The sequence below is a fragment of the Phocoena sinus genome, chromosome 7, assembly GCF_008692025.1.
Source record: "Phocoena sinus isolate mPhoSin1 chromosome 7, mPhoSin1.pri, whole genome shotgun sequence".
In the NCBI taxonomy this organism is placed as follows: Eukaryota; Metazoa; Chordata; class Mammalia; order Artiodactyla; family Phocoenidae; genus Phocoena; species Phocoena sinus.
This window is the reverse complement of record NC_045769.1, coordinates 59191320-59212399: the sequence shown is the minus strand read 5'-3', so window position 1 is coordinate 59212399 and position 21080 is coordinate 59191320. Positions and strand designations below refer to the sequence as shown.

The 21080-nt window shown below is 40.1% G+C and overlaps 1 protein-coding gene across 8 annotated transcripts in view; it reads right to left on the bottom strand.

The window, feature by feature from the left end:
* Positions 1–21080, bottom strand: part of WIPF1 (WAS/WASL interacting protein family member 1) — a 115751-nt gene continuing 94671 nt past the window's right edge. For all 8 annotated transcript variants that reach the window (XM_032637531.1, XM_032637535.1, XM_032637534.1 and 5 more), the window contains 6 exons: positions 20826–20955; positions 15300–15428; positions 11254–12045; positions 7332–7544; positions 6490–6603; positions 1–3101 (listed from right to left, as the gene is read on the bottom strand). In XM_032637531.1, coding sequence (XP_032493422.1) covers positions 3046–3101; positions 6490–6603; positions 7332–7544; positions 11254–12045; positions 15300–15428; positions 20826–20955 — 1434 coding nt within the window. In that variant the 3' untranslated portion in view covers positions 1–3045. The remainder of the gene's footprint in view (positions 3102–6489; positions 6604–7331; positions 7545–11253; positions 12046–15299; positions 15429–20825; positions 20956–21080) is intronic.

Here is a 21080-nt window from a genome sequence, read left to right as displayed (position 1 = left end):
TTGCTTTTTCATTTATTTATATTTGTATAGAGTACTTAAAATAAAACCCACCAGATGACAGTCTTATCATTCTGCATTTATTTATTGTCTGGCTAACTTACAAAGACACAGATGTCTAGGGTAGGTCCTACCCCACCATATAAACTACCCTGATGACATAGGTACCAAAATGTGCATGTTTACATAATGCAGTGGTATGAAAAACATTTTCTTTCTTTACAGCCCCTGACTATAAATAGGGAAAAATTAATTTCATGCCAGAAAATTTTGGGCACTTTAACAGTCATCACATTTCTGCTACTAAAATAACAAAATTGGTATTACAAGTTAAACTATAGAGGCCTAACAGTTCTTACAAATATGCAAATAATCTGCTACTTAGACATAAAAAGTCAATTTCTTGCAAATCACCAAGTAAGGCACCACTGGATTAAACATTTTTCTTGGTTTTTACTAAATAAAATGCATATTGAAATAAATACTGAACACTGAATTTTAATACTGTAATACATTTCATTATAAAATATGTGAATATTAAGATACTGTATTGCATCTTGAATACATTTATCTGGAAATTTTATGGAGAAAAAACATATGTAAGCTCTGGTTTCAGGGAAGTAACTATTAATTTTTGTGATCTGCCATAGTTGACGATTTTAGCATAGAACCTCATTCAAACTTTGGGATGTGATTAGGTTTCTAACTTTCAAAGAAAGGGTGTACATGTATTAATGGAATATTCACTTAAAAAATACATTTTAAAACATCTCTCTCCTGGATGAATAGCAACTTTGAGCTGTGACCCTGCTTCAAACTTAGGATGGTATCTGCAAAATTGGGATATATAAGGAAATTGGCCATACTTACTACACTTTACAAAATTCAGACCCATTTTCTTTGGGTCAGACTTTTCTCTGCCATATTTGCTAGGAAGGCCCAACTCCATCTTTTCTGAAGTGGGTCATTAGGCTTTATCATAGGGATTTTTACCAACTATTGATATCTGATCAAAGAATTCAAAATAAGATGATGCTGCTATATTACCAAAATATTAGAGATTAAAAACTTTTTTTGAAAATACTTTGCCAAGCTTGTTACACCTTTATGTTTCTTGATTTTCTTTGGGTAAAGGCCCCCAAGTGAACGTATGAAAGACAAATTAATGGTGGTGGGCGGGGAACCCAAATTCTCTAATGTACTTAATGTACTTAAGCCCAGGACTTTGGCAAGGAACGTTATAAAAATACAACAGATTCAAATGGGCAACTTCATAAGTTATTAGACATCCCATTATTAGAACTCTAAGTTCTTTTGCTTTTATATAAATGAAACATTTATTCTATAAATAGGAATGCTTCTTTCAAATTTTTCTTTGGATTGATTTCTTGTTAGCATCTCCCAGTAATACATGAACAATTCACTGAAACCATAATACAAAGTTTAGGTAGATATACATATACATATATAGCCGTGAACTTTAAAAAAATAAGTAATGGTAAATTTTAAACATAATTAACCATATAAAATATCTAAATGGAAATCTCTTTTTCCAAGTGTATAGCTAGATTTAAAAGTCCCAGTAAAGTTTTGTAAACAAAACCATACAAAAAGGGCAAGGCTGGCTCATCCCTATAGTCCTCTGGGGGAGCTTTATTTGCATAGATCCAAGGCAAATGATTCTCCCAGAAAGATTCAAAACAAGTTCCCTCCAATTTCCTGCAGCAGTCTCTTTCTCTCAACCCCATAATCACCAGATTTAGATTTTTAGAGTTTTGTCCATCAACTCAAAACTGTCCCCTTCTTCCACATTTCTGATTTGCTACCTTTCCCTGACTTTCCCCACAGCTATGGAGCCTATGAGCCTCCTGCCCTAAGGAGCACGCTGAGCTGGAGAGGAATGAAGCCACTTCCCATGCATAAGGCAGGAGGCCAACCGACAGATGAGCTCAAGGCAGCTGCTTCTAAGCCCCAGAGCCCCAACTGGCTTTCAGTTTCTCTCCAATGGCTTTATTCCACATGACTGTAAACCCTATTATATCAATTTCTGACCTTGGTACTGTGAAGCAACATCTGTATACAGATTTCCAGGGAAGAGGGAAAATAAGGGAGAAAAATCTAAGGAAAGCTGTTTGCCAAACAAGGTGTTGGGTCTTAACTTTATTTTTAGTTACCTCTTGAATTGCTAAAGCTCATCTTGCTTTTTTGCTTTTTAAACAAGAGGTTTTTGCACTAGCCTCTATCTTCTGGACCTGTGCTGTCCAACATGGAAGCCACCAACCATGTGTGGCTATTGAGCATTTGCAATGTGACAAGTCTGAATGGAGATGTGTTCTAAGTGTAAAATACATACCAGATTTTGAAGACTTAGTACCAAAAAAAGAATATAAAATATCTCATTAAAATTGTTATATTGATTGCAGGTTGAAATGATATTTTGGATGTCGGTTAAATAAAATATATTAAAGTTAATTTCACCTATTTTCCTTTTTAATGTGGCTACTAGAAATTGTAAAATTGTATATGTGGCTCACATTATATTTCTATTGGGCAGCTCTGTCCAAGACTGCCAAAGATTGGACAGCCTGTAACTGCAAACATTTCATATAAGCAACTTGCTTAGGTGGTCTGTGGTTCATGGAAACAGGAGGCCAAACATGCAAAAAAGGCATGGAAGCAAACAGCTCTCAGGGACCTTAATATCGTGATCTGTAGCAAAAAAGCAGTGAATGTTTGAATTTCATGGGTTGAAAGCTGGGACACAATTCATCGCTGCCTACTTGCCACAAAAGCCTATACTGATCCCCAAAGCAGCCAACAGGCTAGAGCTGAAGCAAGCAATAGCTTTAAGAATATACACAATATAAAAAGCGAGGTGCATTTCTTTACTGCATACACACCCTGCACACATGCATTCCCACATCACCTCCCTTCTTTCCTATTGCCATCATGAAGGGGACAAGGGAAGACAAGAGAAGGAGGGTGTGCGACTTGGACAGCAACAGCAGAAGGAGCTCTTGGGTTTGGGTGGAGAAGAGCAGGCAAGGATCACCTCGGGATAGGAGGAAGGGGTGGGGCACCCCTTTCTCTTCGGTTGGATCCACCTTGATGAAAAAATAGACAAAATATAAATTTTGGTTAGAAAGCTTATGTTCTCACTGTAAAACTTAAGAATGGCTGCAAAAGAACCCACTACACGGCCCCCGCCATGATCAAGGCTGTAAATAACCTGCACATGTGCATGAGAGATGAGGGGAAGAAGCAAGTAAGGATCTGAACAAATTTTACTAGAGAAGGATGACCTACCACTGGCTACCAAGTACTTGTGCGAACTTAAAGTTTTTAAAAAGTCACTTTTTTTCTCTTCACATAGTATGTGTGATTATACATTACATATAATATATATATTATAGATTGAGAAAATATGGATGAGAAAAACAAAACAAAAATTCACCAATGCTTTTACCACCCAGAGATAACCAATAACATTATATGTATATTTTCCATATATAAACAGTTCCCTTTTTCCTTCCAAAAACAGGATCATATATAGTCCATTTGAACATTTTTCAAAGTCATTACTCTTTACAAATATAATTAATTGTTAATGACACATTGCATTCTATTATATAAGTATACTGTAGTTTATTTATCTAATCATTCCCCTTTTTCTGGGCATTTAGGTATCTTCTCATTTCTAAACAATGCTTTTTTGATAGCAGCCATCCTAATAGGTGTAAAGTGGTAGTTTTATTTGTAGTTTTATTTGTGTTTTCCTAATGATTAGTGATGTTGAGCATCTTTTTATGTGCTTATTGGCAAACTGTATATCTTATTTCAAGAAATATCTATGCAAGTATTCAACCATTTAAAAAATTGGGTTGTTTTGTTGTTGAATTGTAGGAATTCTTTATGTATTCCAGATATTAACCTTTTATCAGATATATGATTTGCAAATATTTTATCCCATTTCATGGGTTTTCTCTTCACTCTATTGATAGTGTTCTTTTAAAAACTATGCATATTCATGGGCTGTCAGCATGCCATAATTAGGTTTAAAATCCATTCACAATTAAAAAATTCTTTTGTCCCATGCACATTTTGTTTTGAGGATCTAACTGGTGTTAGGCATGAAACCAGGTGCTCAGATGCTGTGAGTAGGTCTACCAGGGACTTGAGTCAATCAAGTAGGTCTGCTAAGGCCACAGTTCTGATACTCAGGTGGACTGGCATTGATGGATTCCTCAGCAGGCCACCACTTCCCTGACAGCAACCAAAGTAGCCCACTTAGGGATTCCTGAGTTAGAACAAATCTCTGAGCAAGGGGAGGAGTTAGAGGAAAACAGTGGCAGTCCATTACCTTGCCTCTTCCTGTTTTTATCCCAACCAAGTCTTTTCTTGGGCAGGGACCTGAGGAAAGACTCATCTGGATGTAAATCAGCTATCTGTCATGGAGACTTGACTGTCAATTGACACACCACAAATGTTGAGCAAAACAAGGGCTGGCCTTGTGCAAAGCTGCAATTAGGAGGCACTGTTCAGGGCTGTCTGGGTGCCCTACCAGGTAGTGGGCCTGGAGGCTGAGGCAGGTACAGGAGCAGGATAAAACCACTCCATAGTACTTTATTTGTGTTAGAGAGATGATCCATTATCATTATAAAATATTAAACATGCCCAATGCTAGAAATGTTTTTTTAAAGCTACAAAAACATTTTTGGAGGGCTGTGGAAATTAATTTACCGATCTAAGAAATATTTTTAAATGCTGCTGTATTTCAAGCTCTGTGCCATTTTCAGAAGATGCAGTAGTGAGCAGGGCCTAGTTCCAGTTCTCAAGCTGTGGACAGTCATAAAGACAGGAAGTTGGGGGGAAGGAATGTGTTCAGCTATTAAATTAAAAATCTAGAGGGGCTGGGGAGGATGGCTCTGTTATTGACGTAAATATACAAATAGCACAGAGTGGGGTGGGGGAAGAGAACTCGAGGATGCTGTTCCCACGTGAAGACTTTTTCACCAAAAATTTCAACCACCAACTCTTGTATGATAATTTTATTACAGTTATGCCTCTTTTATTAGGCATCATCTAGAATGCAGTATTCCACATAAATAAGTTTTTCTAGGAATTAAACTTGTCCTTTCAAGCAGCAATATTCTGTTTACTTCTGGCATTTTTTTCAGGGAAATTTTTCTAAAATATTTTCTGATCCTTTGAATTCTTCAACAGAAGCACAAAGCACAATTTGTCTTGTTCTTAATAACCCAACAGAAACAACTGTATTGTCCAGTGCTGTGATACCTAGCAGCGCTCTGTGTTCCTAGCTCCTCCTTTAACCCAGGACTGCCACCTATCTCTTCTCCCCGAAGTCAGTGATTTTGCTTCTAACCAACCTTGACTTCAGCTGATATTAATCTGCTCTAAGGCTGGGAACCAACCAAGCAAAAATTAAGAACTGTGTGTTAAGAAAGAGTCATTAGGCTCAGAGTACATGAAGGAGCTCTGCTGGGCAACGAGGACAAGGCTAGGATCATGTGACAGTTCTCTGACATGCTCAAACACTTTTTCTCCACTCATTTCTGGCTTGGGAGTTTGGTCTGAAGCTAAGGCTGTTACAAGATGGGGCCTCATCAGTGATATATGTATATTTCATGCTAATTCTTCCTTAGTTCTATACATTTATTGTGAAATATCAGTTTTTCTATTTCCTCTTCTTGTTCACGTATTTCTTTTCAGTAGGGGAAAACTGATTCACTTCTTTATGGTAGCATTACATCTATAAGGAAAAAAACAATCTAAATGTCCAATAATGGTAAACTAAATTATTATATGCTGACTTGATGGAATTCTGTAGAATAAAAACCATGTGATAAAATAGGGAAGTGTTTACTCAGCAATGTTATATAAATCTCATCAGCAAAACCCATACTCTATAATTATTAAACTATATAAATTAATCAGAATTAGATGGATAAAAATTAGAAGACAACCTAGTAAAATGAAAATATCTGTTATGTAGAGAGATTATGGGTATACTTAAAATTTTCATGTAATGTTCTGTAAAGTTATGATTATATTTAAACGATCAAGGCAGTTACAGTGAGTTTTTGTTATAATTAGACATTCTGCCAGTCTCAAAACTAGTAGGAAGAGAAGATGGCTCTAATTGTGCCATCTTAGGAAGATCAAAATGGGGAAAGATTGTCCAAACAAGCAAAATAATAAAATTTAACCTACTAGCAAACTAAAGGTATTTTGAGCTTGTAATGACACATTAAAATAATCATTTCTCATATGCATTCTGGATGTCTCCATTTTCCTCAATGAGTGTAGAAAGGGAGTTTACTAGAATTTATATGGTTCCAAATCCAGGACTGATTTCTCTGAAATCGCCCCACTCCAGGCAAGAGACCTGGATTTCCTATACAACCCTCAGTTGTGTATAACCCAGGCTACTCAAGTATGAAGGCATCCAATTGCCCTTGTAGAAATACTCACTCCGGCTTTCATTTCTTGCCAATTTACTGGGATAACTTTTGGTTGTTGGTACATATGGCTCTGGAGGTGGCAAATCAGAAATCGGATGGAAGAAGAATCTGCTTTCCCACTCATCTGAGGGAGAGAAACAAACAGTATCTTCAGTAACAGACCATCTTCTCTGAAGACTTATTATGTAACGAAAGGCACAGAATGAAATACAGAGAGAATGGCAGAGATCGCTTCTGGTTTTATGTCTAGAAGTCTAGAGAAAAGCCGGAAGTGCTACAAATGTCACTGATTAGCACAGCGATAAAATATAGTGGTCTGCATATCAAACCAAAGACAGATCCAGGTGACTTTAACTAGAGTGACTAGGACCCAGCCAGTCCCTCTCAGGAGCTGGGGACTAAGGTTTGGGATGCCTTTCTTAAGTATTCCTTCACCAGTGGAAGGAATAACTAGGACCCTCTGATAACAATGGCAGAGATAAGCTGCTTGATATCTGCAGGCCATTGGGCCTCTTACCCACCACGAACTGTTCAGAAAGGTAGGTACAAGGTTAGCTACAAAAATGGTTCTTTTCAGAATTCTGGAACCTCTGGAAAGTTAACCAAAATGAGACTCAAACAAGGAACAGAGAAAAATGATCTGCCTTTTTGGGGAGTCGAGGAAGGGGGATTACTATTTTTCATTAGAAATCATGGTGGGCCCTAGAGTGCTTAGATTAGTGCTGTGCAGTATGATAACAGTGAGGGTCACACAAACAAGAAATGTTAATGCAAACATACAAACACACCTGCCATTCAACTGCTGCCCTACTATAGCTTGTACATTTCCAAGGAGCCGGGACCACACCTCACCTTCACACGAAGAGTCTTGGAAGCCGTTTCTAATTGATGTCGATGGTGGAGGTGGGGGAGGCACCCCAGTGCCAGGCCTGTCGGGAGGAAGAGGAGGCCGGGGCCCACTTCTGGGACTGTCTGTTCCACTCCTGGATGGCAACTGAGGGGTGGCAGGCAGGGCCCGAGATGTGCTGCCATTTCTGTTCATTGGAGGAGGTGGTGGGAGAGGGCCTGGAGCAAAAGAAAAATGACATTTAGTGCTATACCTTACACTGTACATTACTATCATCATGGTCATCATCATGCAATTATTGAGTGCCTGCTGGATACATGCCCTTTTACTAGGGAATGTGGAGAAATGGTGGAGAGTTCCTAGGAGGTTTAGCCAAGAAATGATTAGACGCATAAAAGCACAGAAATGCACAAATGTACACACATACGTGGAACAAGTGCACATTGATAGCTAAATGGCTGTTTGGCTTTGAGTTGAGATTGGAGGTGATGCAGCTGCCAATGGTAATCATTTGTTTATATTGACAACTGTATACTTTAAAAAAACATTTAAAATTCCTTTTAAATAGCTGTTGAACTAATTACTGTGACATGTTACTTATTAAGTAAATGCTGTTTTAAAAATAAGATAGTTATGAACTTATTTTAGGTCTCCAGAGGGACTAAGTTCTTTAAATGCATAGTATTATTGCTAATTATACAAGCATGTTTCTGTGATGCATATGATCTATTTCCAGGCAGAAGCGGGATCAGGAAACCAAACATCAGTTATCCCGAGAACAGTAAGAGTTCCTTCTTGGTCCTTCCTCTCTGGGGAGTCAGATTAACAGAGGGAGTGACAATCAGCTAATCAATGTGCATGGCTATAAATGCTGGTGCAGTATCCTGACCCTGTGCAGGCTGGTTATCCTGTGGAACTTGATTTCCTGTCTATGAAAGAACACCTTTCTCACTGCACTGTTGCCAGAAATACTTAGTCAAAAAGCAAATAAAAAGTATTATATGGTATTTGAAACCATGTTTTAAAAATGCAGTGGTGTGGTATAATCAGAAAATTTTAAGTTCTTAGTAAGTAATTCAAAGTAAATTCTTCTTTTTGATAGTACGAAGGAACATATCTTGCTTTTCCCATCCTCCAAATGCAGAGGCTGTTTGGGTCATGAGTAAATTTTTAAAAAGAAAAAAAGAACTTGAGCATCTCTCATGCAAATCAAAATGGCCTTAGTAATTATTCCTGACCTTCAGTGGTGTGTTCCACTAGCAACATGCTGACATCTTTATGTAAACACAATGTCTTATGGTGCTATAAATATAAATATGTCTTGTTAATTACAGATTCAGAATCCAACTAGAGGACCTTAAAGTGAATGACCCACCCATCAAAGATATTCCTGTCTGGAAGTCTTGGCTCAGGTCTCTGATGGAGGTGGGAGGCATGCCCAGCCCTGGTTCGTCTCTCAAGGAGTCTTCAGTGCCTAATCTGGTAGGGTTTATTTATTGCCCCATCTGCTTCTCACTGCTGGAGTCCTAGTTAGTATGAGTAGATTTACTGGGGGGAGAAGTGGCTCACACGCTGTGGGCTTAATGGCAGTGGTAGTACCACCACATAACTGTCACTGAATGCAAACTAGACTTCCAATACTATGGGGCCTGGTACTATGTAACCTGATCAACTTGATCTCTCTCTCTTTTAAAGTAACTGTTCATGTTCCTTACTCTCCAACCTTCCAGCCCTCTGCTCCAAACCTAGGCAAGCATAACAAAAAACAGATTTCTATTTCCTGTTGGCAGTATAATAATGAAAACGATCATTTGTTGAATGCTACTACGTGCGGGGAAATAAGATAACCACTATACACACTGGTCTCATTTAATTCTTACAACAGCCCCGAGGAGCATCAGGACAGCAGGTGAGGCCTCAGAGGTGTTGGAAGGTTAAAGAGCCCAAATCAGTACACTAATGAGTGGAAGAATAGGATCTGACTCCATTCTGTCAAATTCTAAAACACTCCCCTAACAATGAAGCCAAGCCACCTCTCAAAATATAGATGGCCCTTGATGACTTCTCATAGGTTCCTTGTGGAAATGTAAATTGGTGGGAATTTTCTAGAGGCTAATTTGGCAATACCTATGAAATCCATAGTTTACTATGCACGTCCATTGTCCTAGAAATTCCATTCCTAGGAATTCATCCAAAAGAAATACACAGAGATGTGCACAAATATTTAGCTACAAGAATGTATCCCTGCATTATCTGCAATAGCAGAACTCTAGAAATGGCCTGTATGCCCACGTGACTAATAAATAAGCCAAGGTACTTTTGTGGGAGTTAATATCATGCAGCCATTAAAAGTCAGGTTGTAAAAGAAGAGTTAATCATATCAGAAAATAATGAGCTAAATTAAATAAAAAGAAAATTAGCAAACAATATATGTAGTATGATACTAATTTTGCAAACATGTATATATATGCATTTAAAAAAGACTGAAAGGGTATATAAACAATATTATATCTGGATGATGGTGGTGGCAGAATTATAGATGATTTTTATTTTCATTATACTTTTATATATTTTGTATAATAAACAGGTATGACTTAATGTAATTGAAAGAAACAACAAATATATATCACTGCCTATCCTATTTGGGGGAATATTTAATCTGTTGATTAAATCATTTGGTACAACCAAGCAAACAGCTCCTCAGCCATTTTGTGGGAAAATCCATACCTGTTGGATAAGAAGAAAATGATGCATTTCATTCATCTGACTACTTGTTCTTATTTGTTCATTGAAGCATACTTAATGAGATGCCACAATGTCTAGACTGAATAGACTACCAACTTTTTATATTTGTAGCTGACTCTCCCTGGCAAAGTGGTTTTCACTTTGTTACACGTTACAGTCACCGGGGAGCTTCCAAATATCCTGATGCCCAGTTTGTAACCCAGACCAATGAAACCAGAAATCCTGGGGTAGGAACCCAGGCATGGTGGTTTTTAAAGCTCCCAGGTGATTCCAGTATGTGGTCAAGTTTGAGGACTATTTTAAAAAAGTGTTTATTAGGTTCCTGAGGTCAGGGGGTCAAAAGTCAGTTAGCTTCTCACAGAGCAAAAAATGCCCATTTCCAGACATCCTGTAGGTATGGTAAGGTTAAATTCCAAAACTAGATAGTTCTTCTGAATCCATCAATAACAAACAGAAAACAAACAAGCACCTATTAAAAGTGGGAGAGAGAGTACAGACTCCTCACACTTCATTTCACACTGTGCAGGTTCTCCCCTTAGATCCAGGTTTCTCAGCCCTGGGTGGGGACACAGATGGGCTTCAGCAGGTCCTTCAATCCATGAAACAGCAGGCAATTTTGAGCTTATGAGCATTTTTATGGAGAGAAGGCCTTATTATATACCTTTATCTGATTCTCCAAGGGATCTATGTGTCAGAGATGTGAACAGACAGCAAAATGGACTCTAGTATGTGTCAAAACTTGACCGATGATGAGAAGTACAGGGGAAGTTCATTCACTCTTAAATAACTGCCCTTCTTGTTGGAATAATGGGCCCTCCTGCAGGAGATGGGTATTTAGTTCCCAGTTAAGACAGCAGAAATTCCCTTTCAGGAGATGTCAGGTAGAGTGGTGAGATGGAAGGTGAGTGAGTGGCCTGTTCTTTATTAACTCGCTTGGGATCATTTCACTTCATTGGTTACTTAGTCTCCTCACTTCTGAAACGTGGACAGAAGTATGGGTCCCACTCTCTTCAGAGGTTACGTGAGGCCAAGAGGAAATCATATGGGTTATGTGTCACTTCCAAGGTCAAAGCAGCCCGAGAGTTCACTTAAGCTTTTGTTGGGCTCTCTTCGTGTGCAGTTGGTAGTGACTTATGGGCTGGCTGGGTCACAGGGGCACAACTCACCGCGCTCTGGCCATACCTGATCTGCCCGGTGGGTCCCTCACTGGAGGAGGGGGTCTCTCGCTGGGCGGGGGAGGAAGAGGTCCCGACCGCCCAGGTGAAGGTAAGGGAGGCGCAGATGATGACGAAGACGAGGACGACGAGAGGGACAGGTTCCGCTGTGGGAGCCTCGGGATTTCGTCGCCGCCGCCCCCGCCACTGGACCCTGGGGGCACTGGGGGAGGGCCTGGCCGGCTGGGGGGCGGGGGCGGGGCCTGCGCGGAGGGGGAAGGCCGCGGGGTGGAGGGCACCGGGGGCTTGCTGTTCTGAGGAGGAGGCGGGGGGACGGCCTCCCTGTGGATGGAGGGCCTGCTGCCCACTGGAGGGGGCGGAGGAGGGGGTTTGTCATCCAAGGCCCTGCTCGGGGTAGGGGGGAGGGGAGGCCGGTTGGAGAAGGGTGAGGAGGAGCCTGATGGGGTCTGGCGGGTGGAGCCTCCCCCGAAAGCAGCCCCTCGGTTTCCGGGGAGAGGGGGAGGAGTCGGCCCGGGGCTGGGCTGCCTGGGGGCTCCGGGCACTAGGGTGGACCCCCGGTTGTGCAGACTTGACTGAACGGGTCTTGGAGTATTAGGCACTGGAGGCGGAATGTTATCAGGCTTCGCGCCCACGTCGGGCCTCGGGGGAGGCATTCGGTTCCTCTGAGGTTCTGGAGGTCCGCTTCTGTGGCCTGGAGAAGGCACAGGGAACCTCCCTGGGCCACTTGGGGGCGAGAAAGGTTTGGCAGATGTGGGTCTTCCTCCTGGTGGCAAAATCGGGGGTCGGCTCCCTCCAGAATCTGAAGAACAGAAAAAAAAAAAATCAAAGTTAGGAACCTTAAAGGCAATCAGAGAGCTAGAGTAAATTGCCAGCTCTTGGAAGCCCTTTCCTAGATGCTGCAAACGACAGGTAACTATTACTTATATAAACTAGGCTTTGTGTGTCCTTCCTGGAAGCAGCGGGACAGATCACAGCTCTCTGTTTCTCTTCTACTCCCAGATTCCACGACCCATCAGCTTTCAAAGGGATTCTGGAGAGCTCTCGGCATTATGGATGGACAAGAACCAGGATGAGGTTGGTAAGAGTTCTGGAGACATCCCTATTCATTACAAGAGGTCGAGAACAGGATGGCATTGGTACATGGGATTTCTGCTAATGATTTTCTTTTCTCCCCATCACTATCCCTGTCCCCCCACCCTGTACCTCTCAGGTTTGAAAAATAATGTAGATTTCTTAGATGAAGAAATTAGTTATCCCAATGTAAGTTTCTGTATGGGAGGGCTTACCTAGAACCTTTAAAGGTAAATTTCTAAGAGAGAATGGGAAAATATAGTGGAAGAGTTATGATTGAAATAAGAAACTGTCAAAGGAAAAAGAAACTGTCAAAGTTCAAAAGAGTTGACACCAGTGGATGGTCTTAATCTACAAACAAGTAGGCAACTATACAACGTTTTTCCCTACTAGGTCAGCTTCTACTTTAATACTGACAGGACAGAACAACCCTACTATTAATACATAATTAATATTCAACTACTTTGGTTCAACAAAGGGAAGAGCTAAAGAGGAACCAAAGTTATGGAAAAACCCAAACCACCACCCCAGAGTCTCTTAGAACCTAAACTAATTCTTGAAAAATGCTTAGTCTGAAAAAACTTGACCCAGTTCAACTATGAGCTAATTAATGTACCAAATATTAACCTGCTATACTATACGCCAGCCATTATTCTAGATGCTAGAGGCAGAGGAGTAAACAAAACAGAAAAGATCTGGCTCTCTTGTAGTTTATGTTCTTCTGGGGGAGATAAACAAAAAACCAGTAAACATAAATATTTTCAGATAGTTATAAGGACTAAAAAGAAACTAAAATAGGCTGATGAGATGAAGAATGCCCAGAGAGGCCAGGATAGATGGGGGTGGCCCTTCTGAGGATGTGACATTTGAGCTAAGGCCCACCATGGAGAGGAGGAAGAGAAGTGCTTCAGTCAGGGCCAGCAGGTGCAAAGACCCTGAGGTGGAAATGAGCTTCTAGCTCAAGTTAAAAAACCAAGGCTTTTATGTGTGTGGGGCACAGTGAGCATGGAGGAGAACCCTACGAAATGTAGCCTGAGTGGCTAGCAGGGGCCGGGTCATAAAGAGCCTTGTAGGCCAGAAGGCGTTCAGATTTTATCCAAGGCACAATGAGAGACATTTGGCTGGATTTATGAATAATGTGAACTCTAGAAAGAATTTTTTATTTTGACTTTAGCACTAGACATGAGCTATATTTTCCTTGACTGTGTGGTATAGTTCTATGTCACCAACTTGTGATAAGTTTTACCTTCCAAATTTGGATTAAAGGTGCAGTTACTATCCACATATATGTTACAGGGATGGGACCCATTATGCAGATAGTATACTATGCAAATACTGTAGCATTTTGTGTACTAACTTAAATTCCATCTTCATTTCGTTGTTTTACTTCCAGTTGTCTTTTGCCTGAATTTCTTCACCTACTGTTAAAAGTACTGAATGTATGCATTTGTCAGTTGCCTCAAGTCCTTTCAGTGGGTTTTAAATAAACAAATTTAAATGCAGGCCTGGCAAGATAGAATCTCTCATATTCTTGAGTCTCCTTCTAGATGTTGACAATCCAAAACTAAAATAGCCAGGTAACCCTGAGGATTCAGTGACTTTTTTTTTTTTTTTTTTTTTTTTTTTTTGCGGTACGCGGACCTCTCACTGTTGTGGCCTCTCCCGCTGCGGAGCACAGGCTCCGGACGCGCAGGCTCAGCGGCCATGGCTCACGGGCCCAGCCGCTCCGCGGCATGTGGGATCCCCCCGGACCGGGTCACGAACCCGTGTCCCCTGCACCGGCGGACGGACTCTCAACCACTGCGCCACCAGGGAAGCCCTCAGTGACTTTATCTTCATATGAATGTGACAGTTTCACACTTTCCCAGTGGACATTTTAAAAGACCATAGAATTAGAAATAAAATTCTTCTAACACAGTAAACATTAAAAAGTAAAGTTTCATGGGGAAATTTCTTGAGCTTCTGTCATAGTCAGGGGAGAGTCTCACACACTCTGTAAGGTTTTTTATTTAGGCATGACCAGGTTTAACTTTTTTCTGTGCCATCGTGTTCACAGACAATCCTGTAGGACTCATTTCCATGGCTTCCTGCAGAGAATACTTAGAATCACTAGCTCTGAAATGCCAAATGTCAGGCAAAACACCTTTTTAGATTTTGTGAGATATGTAATTATATTTCATATGACGTGCTCCATTGTGTATTTGAAAAGAGACCCACAAGTATTTACTACACTCAACAGGTGGGTCAGACTACCTCACAAAGAAAGCTGAATCTGCCAGGTCACCAGGCAGAGTTTCCAGGGGTGGCAAGTCCCATTTGCTCCTTCCTTTTCTTTCCACTCTAGCTTACCCTTTAGAAAAGTACAAAAAAGTACAAGTTACCCCAAGGACACTGGACAAGTATTTAACAGCTCGATGGAGCTGTCTGATCCTGATTTAAAAAGAAAAAGAAAGAAAAAAAAAAGATGCTAAATAGAGTCCCTCTTTTTGTAAAAAAATTATTTCATTTATTTTTGGTGGCGTTGGGTCTTTGTTGCTGTGCGCAGGGTTCCTCTAGTTGCGGCGAGCGGGGGCTACTCTTCGTTGTGGTGCGCAAACTTCTCATTGCAGAGCGGCTTCTCTTGTTGCGGAGCACAGGCTCTAGGTATGCGGGCTTCAGTAGTTGTGGGACGTGGGCTCAGTAGTTGTGGCTCGCAGGCTCTAGAGCACAGGCTCAGTAGTTGTGGAGAACGGGCTTAGTTGCTCTGTGGCATGTGGGATCTTCCTGGACCAGGGCTTGAACCCGTGTTCCCTGTGTTGGCAGGCAGATTCTTAACCACCGTGCCACCAGGAAAGTCCCTTGAGTCCCTCTTATAAAACAGTGTTAACATTTCAAGAAATCTAAAATGTTTCACAGGGCACAGTGCCTTAGAGGGGATGCCAAGTCTCAAAACCGCCAGACTCAGCCTGGTCTTCAGTAACTAAGGAAGGAAACTCTCCTTACCACTCTCCCTGTTGGCTGTGGATCTCAGCTTTGGCATCCCAGCCTGGAACAGTCCTCCCAAACCGGGTGGTCCACCCCCTCCAAAACTCCCACTGCCGCCTCCGCCACCACCACCAGCTCCTTTAGGTTCTGCAGAAGGAAGAAAACACAGCCTTTACACATGTATGAAGACACCACCAGAGAACTTTACCAGTCCTCGCCCAAGTAAACAATCACAATACAACAGGGAGCTGGCAGAACCTAAGCCCATGGTGGACACCTGGAATTTCATTAAAGGGTAGGACTTTAAGGATTCACCCTATCCTCCGTCAGAAAAGCAGAGAGTTATTTCTACTCCAGGGCAGTCGCAAGCCCAGAGGTAGAAGAATCAGTAATAGATAATGACTTTCCCCTGCTTGGCTGGCTGCCACATGAGTTAATATCTATTGTGTATCATAGGATTTGGTAAATGAAAGTATCTTCAAAGAAAGAAAGTCTTAAGGGAGGAGATGCAATAAAAGGTAAGAAGAAAGGAAACAGTAAAAATAAAGGAGAAGAAAATATAATATCCCATAATTTTGCTTCATTGAAATACCCACATTTTTGGTGTATTTTTTCCTGCCAGGTTTTGGTGGGTTTTGTTTTTTCATTTTACATATTTTTTCTCACGACCAAATTCACTACATAGTTTTCAGCCTGCTTTTTTCAGTCAACACTTTATTGTTAGCATTTCCCATGTCACTAAATATTTTTTGAAAACATGAGTTTAAAGGATTGCATTGTGTTTTAGAACACTGAATGTACTGTAATTTATTTATCCATCTACCTATTTGATGGCCTTCCAGGTTGATTTCAATTTTTTAATATCATAAAACCCAACAGTAGACTTTAACATTTTAAAAATTCTTTGCAACTTGAGACGATGCAAAGATTTTGTTTTATTTTGCATTTGTTGCCAAAAAACTGTGAAAGATTTCAAAATAGGCAAACAAGAAAAAAAAGGAAGAAGAAGAAAGAAGAAGATTACTAAGTATCCAGTCTAGCCTTCTGGGTTATTTCCCATTGCCTTTGAGCTAGTCTGCAACTCTATTAAATTGTACAAAACTGATAATAATGCAAATGATATTTGTCCATAGAAATGCATGTTGGTTGTGTTCAGTGTCATGCAATTGATTGACCTGTTTTGCACCTATCTGTAAATTCATTTCAACACTCACCTGCCTACATATGTGTGGTGCTTCGAATTCTCCTTTGAATCGATAACATTATATTAGTTCCCTCATTAATTAATGAGCTAAATAAAATCTTTGATATATGTTTATTTTATATCTGTATTAGAGCCATGATTATACCCTCTTTAAAAAATTGTCTCTTAACAATTTATGTATGTATATATGTTTTATGAGGTTAAGTCCTGTTTAAAGTTCTACCCCTGGAAAACCTTGTTGAGTCTTTAGTATTACACGAGATCTACAAATTAATCTGGGAGAACTGACACTTTCATGATATTTAGACTTTATGGAAACATGGTATATTTTCCCACGTCTTCTGATTTATTCAGTAAAGTTTTGTAATTTTCATGATGTGGGTCACCCATAGTTCTTTTAGAGTCACTTCAAATACATTTTTGTTTGCTGAAATTATGAAAGGAATGTTTTTCCTACTATATTTTGGACTTGGTTATTATTGGCATCAGGAAATTTCATTTGATGTCTAATAAATCACTTTCCTGCATTTTCAGAATTAAAATTTATTTTTTACCTTGGATTTTCTAGTAGACAAATGCTCTGCAAATAATAAAGGTAAGGTGTATGCCTTCTTTTCTAAGAGTTGTGTATCTTATTTCTGTTTTATATAAGAAATTACTTTGATGACTGAGCTTCCATAACAGTGTAAGTTATTAATGTTTTATTAATTTAAAGACAATTTATTTTAAAATAATTATAAAGAATATACATTTATATATTTATCTTAAACATAAATTATTAACGTTATTAGTATTTTAAAAATAAAGGAAATCATGTTTTGATTTTAATGAGAATGCCTCTAATGTTTCAAAGTTACATTTTTTAAAAAATAAATTTATTTGTTTATTTTTGGCTGCATTGGGTCTTTGTTGCTGTGTGCGGGCTTTCTCTAGTTGTGGCGAGCGGGGGCTACTCTTCATTGTGGTGCACGGGCTTCTCATTGGGGTGGCTTCTCTTGTTGTGGAGCACAGGCTCTAGAGCACAGGCTCAGTAGTTGTGGCGCACGGGCTTAGTTGTTCGGCGGCATGTGGGGTCTTCCTGGATCAGGGCTCGACTTCGTGTCCCCTGCATTGGCAGGCGGATTCTTAACCACTGCACCACCAGGGAAACCCCCAAGTTACATACTGACTGTTGGTTTGAAATAACTTTTTTTTCTAAGTATTCGTGGTTAGCAAGGATCCTTCCACTCTGGGTTTTTAAGACTTTCTTATGGCATGGAATTTTATCAAATGCCTATCCAGGATCTACTGAGATCATTATATGGTTTTCCTTATTTGATATGATGGATATACAGACTTTCTAACATTAAAAATGAGACAAACTCTGGATTTGGTGAATTATTTTTTTAACATACTATTGAATTAGAGTTTTTGGATTTTTAGTTAGTATCCTCTCGTCTGTGATCATAAGTGGTCTATAGTAGGGTTTCTTAGCCTTGGAACTACGGACATTTGGGGTCAGATAATTCTTTGTTGTGGGTGACCATCTTGTTCCCTGTAGAATGTTTACAGCATCCCTGGCCTCTACCCACTAGGTGTCAGTAGGAACCCTCCCTCACCAAGTTGTGATAAATAAAAATGCCTCCAGGCATTGCCACATGTCCCCTGAGACACTGATACACCAGCTTTCTTTCTGTATATATGCTGCCTTTGTCATGTTTTGATATTAAGATCATGCCAATCTCATTATACCTAACAGATAGCTTTCCATGTCTTCCTGCATTTAGGAATGATTTATATAGCATTTGAATTTGTTGTTTCTTACACTTTTTTTTTTTTTTTTTTTTTGCTGTACGCGGGCCTCTCACTGTTGTGGCCTCTCCCCGTTGCAGAGCACAGGCTCCGAATTTGTTGTTTCTTAAAATCTGAAATAATTTTCTGATAAAATCATCTGGCTCTAAAGCTTTTTAGAGAAAAAGTAATTTGATAAAGTTTTCAACTTTTTCCTTGCTCACTGAAGCTTCATGAATGATTTTTGGTAAATTTGTACTTTTCTTAAAAAGTTAAATTCTTTAAGAATAACTTCATTGTAGCATCCTTAATTTTAGAAAATCTGCTTTGAATCTTTTATTTAATCTGCTTTCTGAGCTCTATTTATTCATTTGTGTTTTCTTTTTTTCTGGGTTAGATTGATCATAAGTCTGTGTCAGCTCTGTATCTTTTCTAGGTGTGGAACTTTCTGGGATACTTATGGGAACTCTGCTGATAGAAGAAACAATCTGATACCGAACTCACAAGAATTACTTTGCCTAGTACGATATATCAAATTAGAATAACAATTTCTGGAAGTGCATGCAAAATTGCTTCCATACAAAATTTAAAAGTTTTACTCATTTAAATTATTGCCAATAATATTAATAATGCCCTTGACATTAAAACGTTATTGGTTGATGAACGATGCATTCTGCAATACTGCATTTCATAGGACACCTTTACCTGGTATTGAACATTCAAAGAGATCGATGAACTTGTTCTATCAGACATCGTCCACTAGTGTTCTTAACTTGCAACAGTTGTACAGCTTTCCGATAGAGAAGCTACACTAGTTGAGGACAGCTAACTGGCTCTAGGTCACTCTGCAAACAATTAAATTGGAGGACAAAGCTGACCTCAAGAGTTATATCCTGCATAACCATGGTCAACATTTTGACATAGAACCCAGGGAGGTTTCACCTGCAAACAAATACAAAATCATGGATGGACTTTGCCACTTGCAAAGAGCTTCTAACAACAGTGTTAGCGTCCAGTTAAGTTCATGGACAACAAGGGCATGCATTGGGTTGCATCTGGTGTCCACAAGGCAAAGTGCATTCTTAAACATCACTGAGCAGATGGGAGGGAGAACTAACACTCTTTTCCATTTAATGAGAGAAGTGTATCTTGAAGAATATAATGAACTTCCACTAGTGGATTCAGGACTAGGCCCCAGACTGTCCATTCTCCTTCAACATCTAGGGAATTCTCCAGAGCCTAGGCTCCCTCTCGTAGTGGAGAGAACCACTGGGCTCTGGTCTAGAGGTTGGCAGTTTGTGGAGTTCCTCTGGCCCCATCCCAGGCACCACGATTCAATGGCTATTGGACCAGAGCTCCCCAGAAAGAAGCGACTGGGCTGGGCAACCCCAGGGAGAACCTTGTGACACAGATCAGGAAAACTAAGCAATTGACTATACAATAACCACACCATTTTGTGGGCATTCTGACCCAGAGGTAAGACTTCGTCAAAAGTCAAAGACCCTCTAGTTCCACTGAGGTGTGGTGCATTCCATCTGCACCACCTTGCCTGGTAACAGAGCAAAACTCAAAGGCCTTTGTCTTGGTCTTCCTCTTTTCCACCTTCCTCCCTCACCAATGTTCTCACCCTAACGCTGATCTTTCTCTTCTACTCGTTAGGCACTTTTCCTAGAAATTCCTCCACTTGGCTAAAATCCTACATTGTTATTCACTTGTCTCCAAACTCCCTCTGGTGAGTTTAGGACAGTCTAATTCCTGTTGAGTCCAAGTGGCATCTGTGGTTGAGGATGAATTCTGGGCACATCTGGCTGGCAGTGGAAATGTGTGAGGAGTGTGAGATGATAGTCTTGAGGCCCAATAATTAACTTCCGGTAGATTCTAGCCATCTGTAATGTTTCATTCTGTTGTAAATGTTAACAAGTACCCACCTGTATGGTGGGTACTTGTTTGTTTACACATACCCTGCCTTGTTCCAGAAAGTATCTCAGATTTATGATGGGTCAATAAGCAAAGCTGTGATCTCATTTCCTCTCTCTCTAACCCCCTAATAATCATAACTACACTTGAATTATACATTCCAGGCAACAAAACACTTTCAGAAGCATTGTCTCATTTGATGCTCACAACAAACTTGTGAGGGTAGTAGAACAGGTATTATTCTCCATTTTACAAATGAAGACAAAGGGTTGGAGATGGTCAGGGCTCGAACCTACATCCTTTGATTCCAAGACTAGGGCTCTTTCCATATTTCATGCTGCCTTTTGCTCTGTGGTAAGATGAGCAAAGGGTTAATTTCCAGAAAGTGCTGTAAAGAGTTGTGAATAATTCAGAGAATTGCTGCTGTGTGTGTCTTGGACAAAGAATTATTATACTGGCTTCCTGCAGCATTAGAGGGAACCCAAGCCAGAGCCATGGCCTACAATGAGTGATACAGTCCCTTATTCTGCTAGCTTTGCAGCTGTTGTTAACCAAAAAAAAAAAAAAAAATTTTTTTTTTTGGTGGGAAGAGTAGAGTTGATTGTTAGGTCATAAACCATTTATCTCCATGGAAAATAACTTTTTTCACTTACTGTCCAATATCGGTGCACTTCTGTCATTGGTGACTGTCTTCTTTAGTTTCTTCCCTTTGTTGATGTCGGAGAGAAGAGCATTTCTCCCAGCCTGCTCTGACTTACTCAAGGTAGGCTTTTCTGTATTGGCCTGAAAGGAAACAGGCAAACTCGTATTCATCTTTTGAATTAAAATCATGTAGTACAACACTCGGTGGGGACAGCTAGCGCATCGGGAGCTTGTTATTAAGATTCTTGGCAATAGGCTGTAAATTC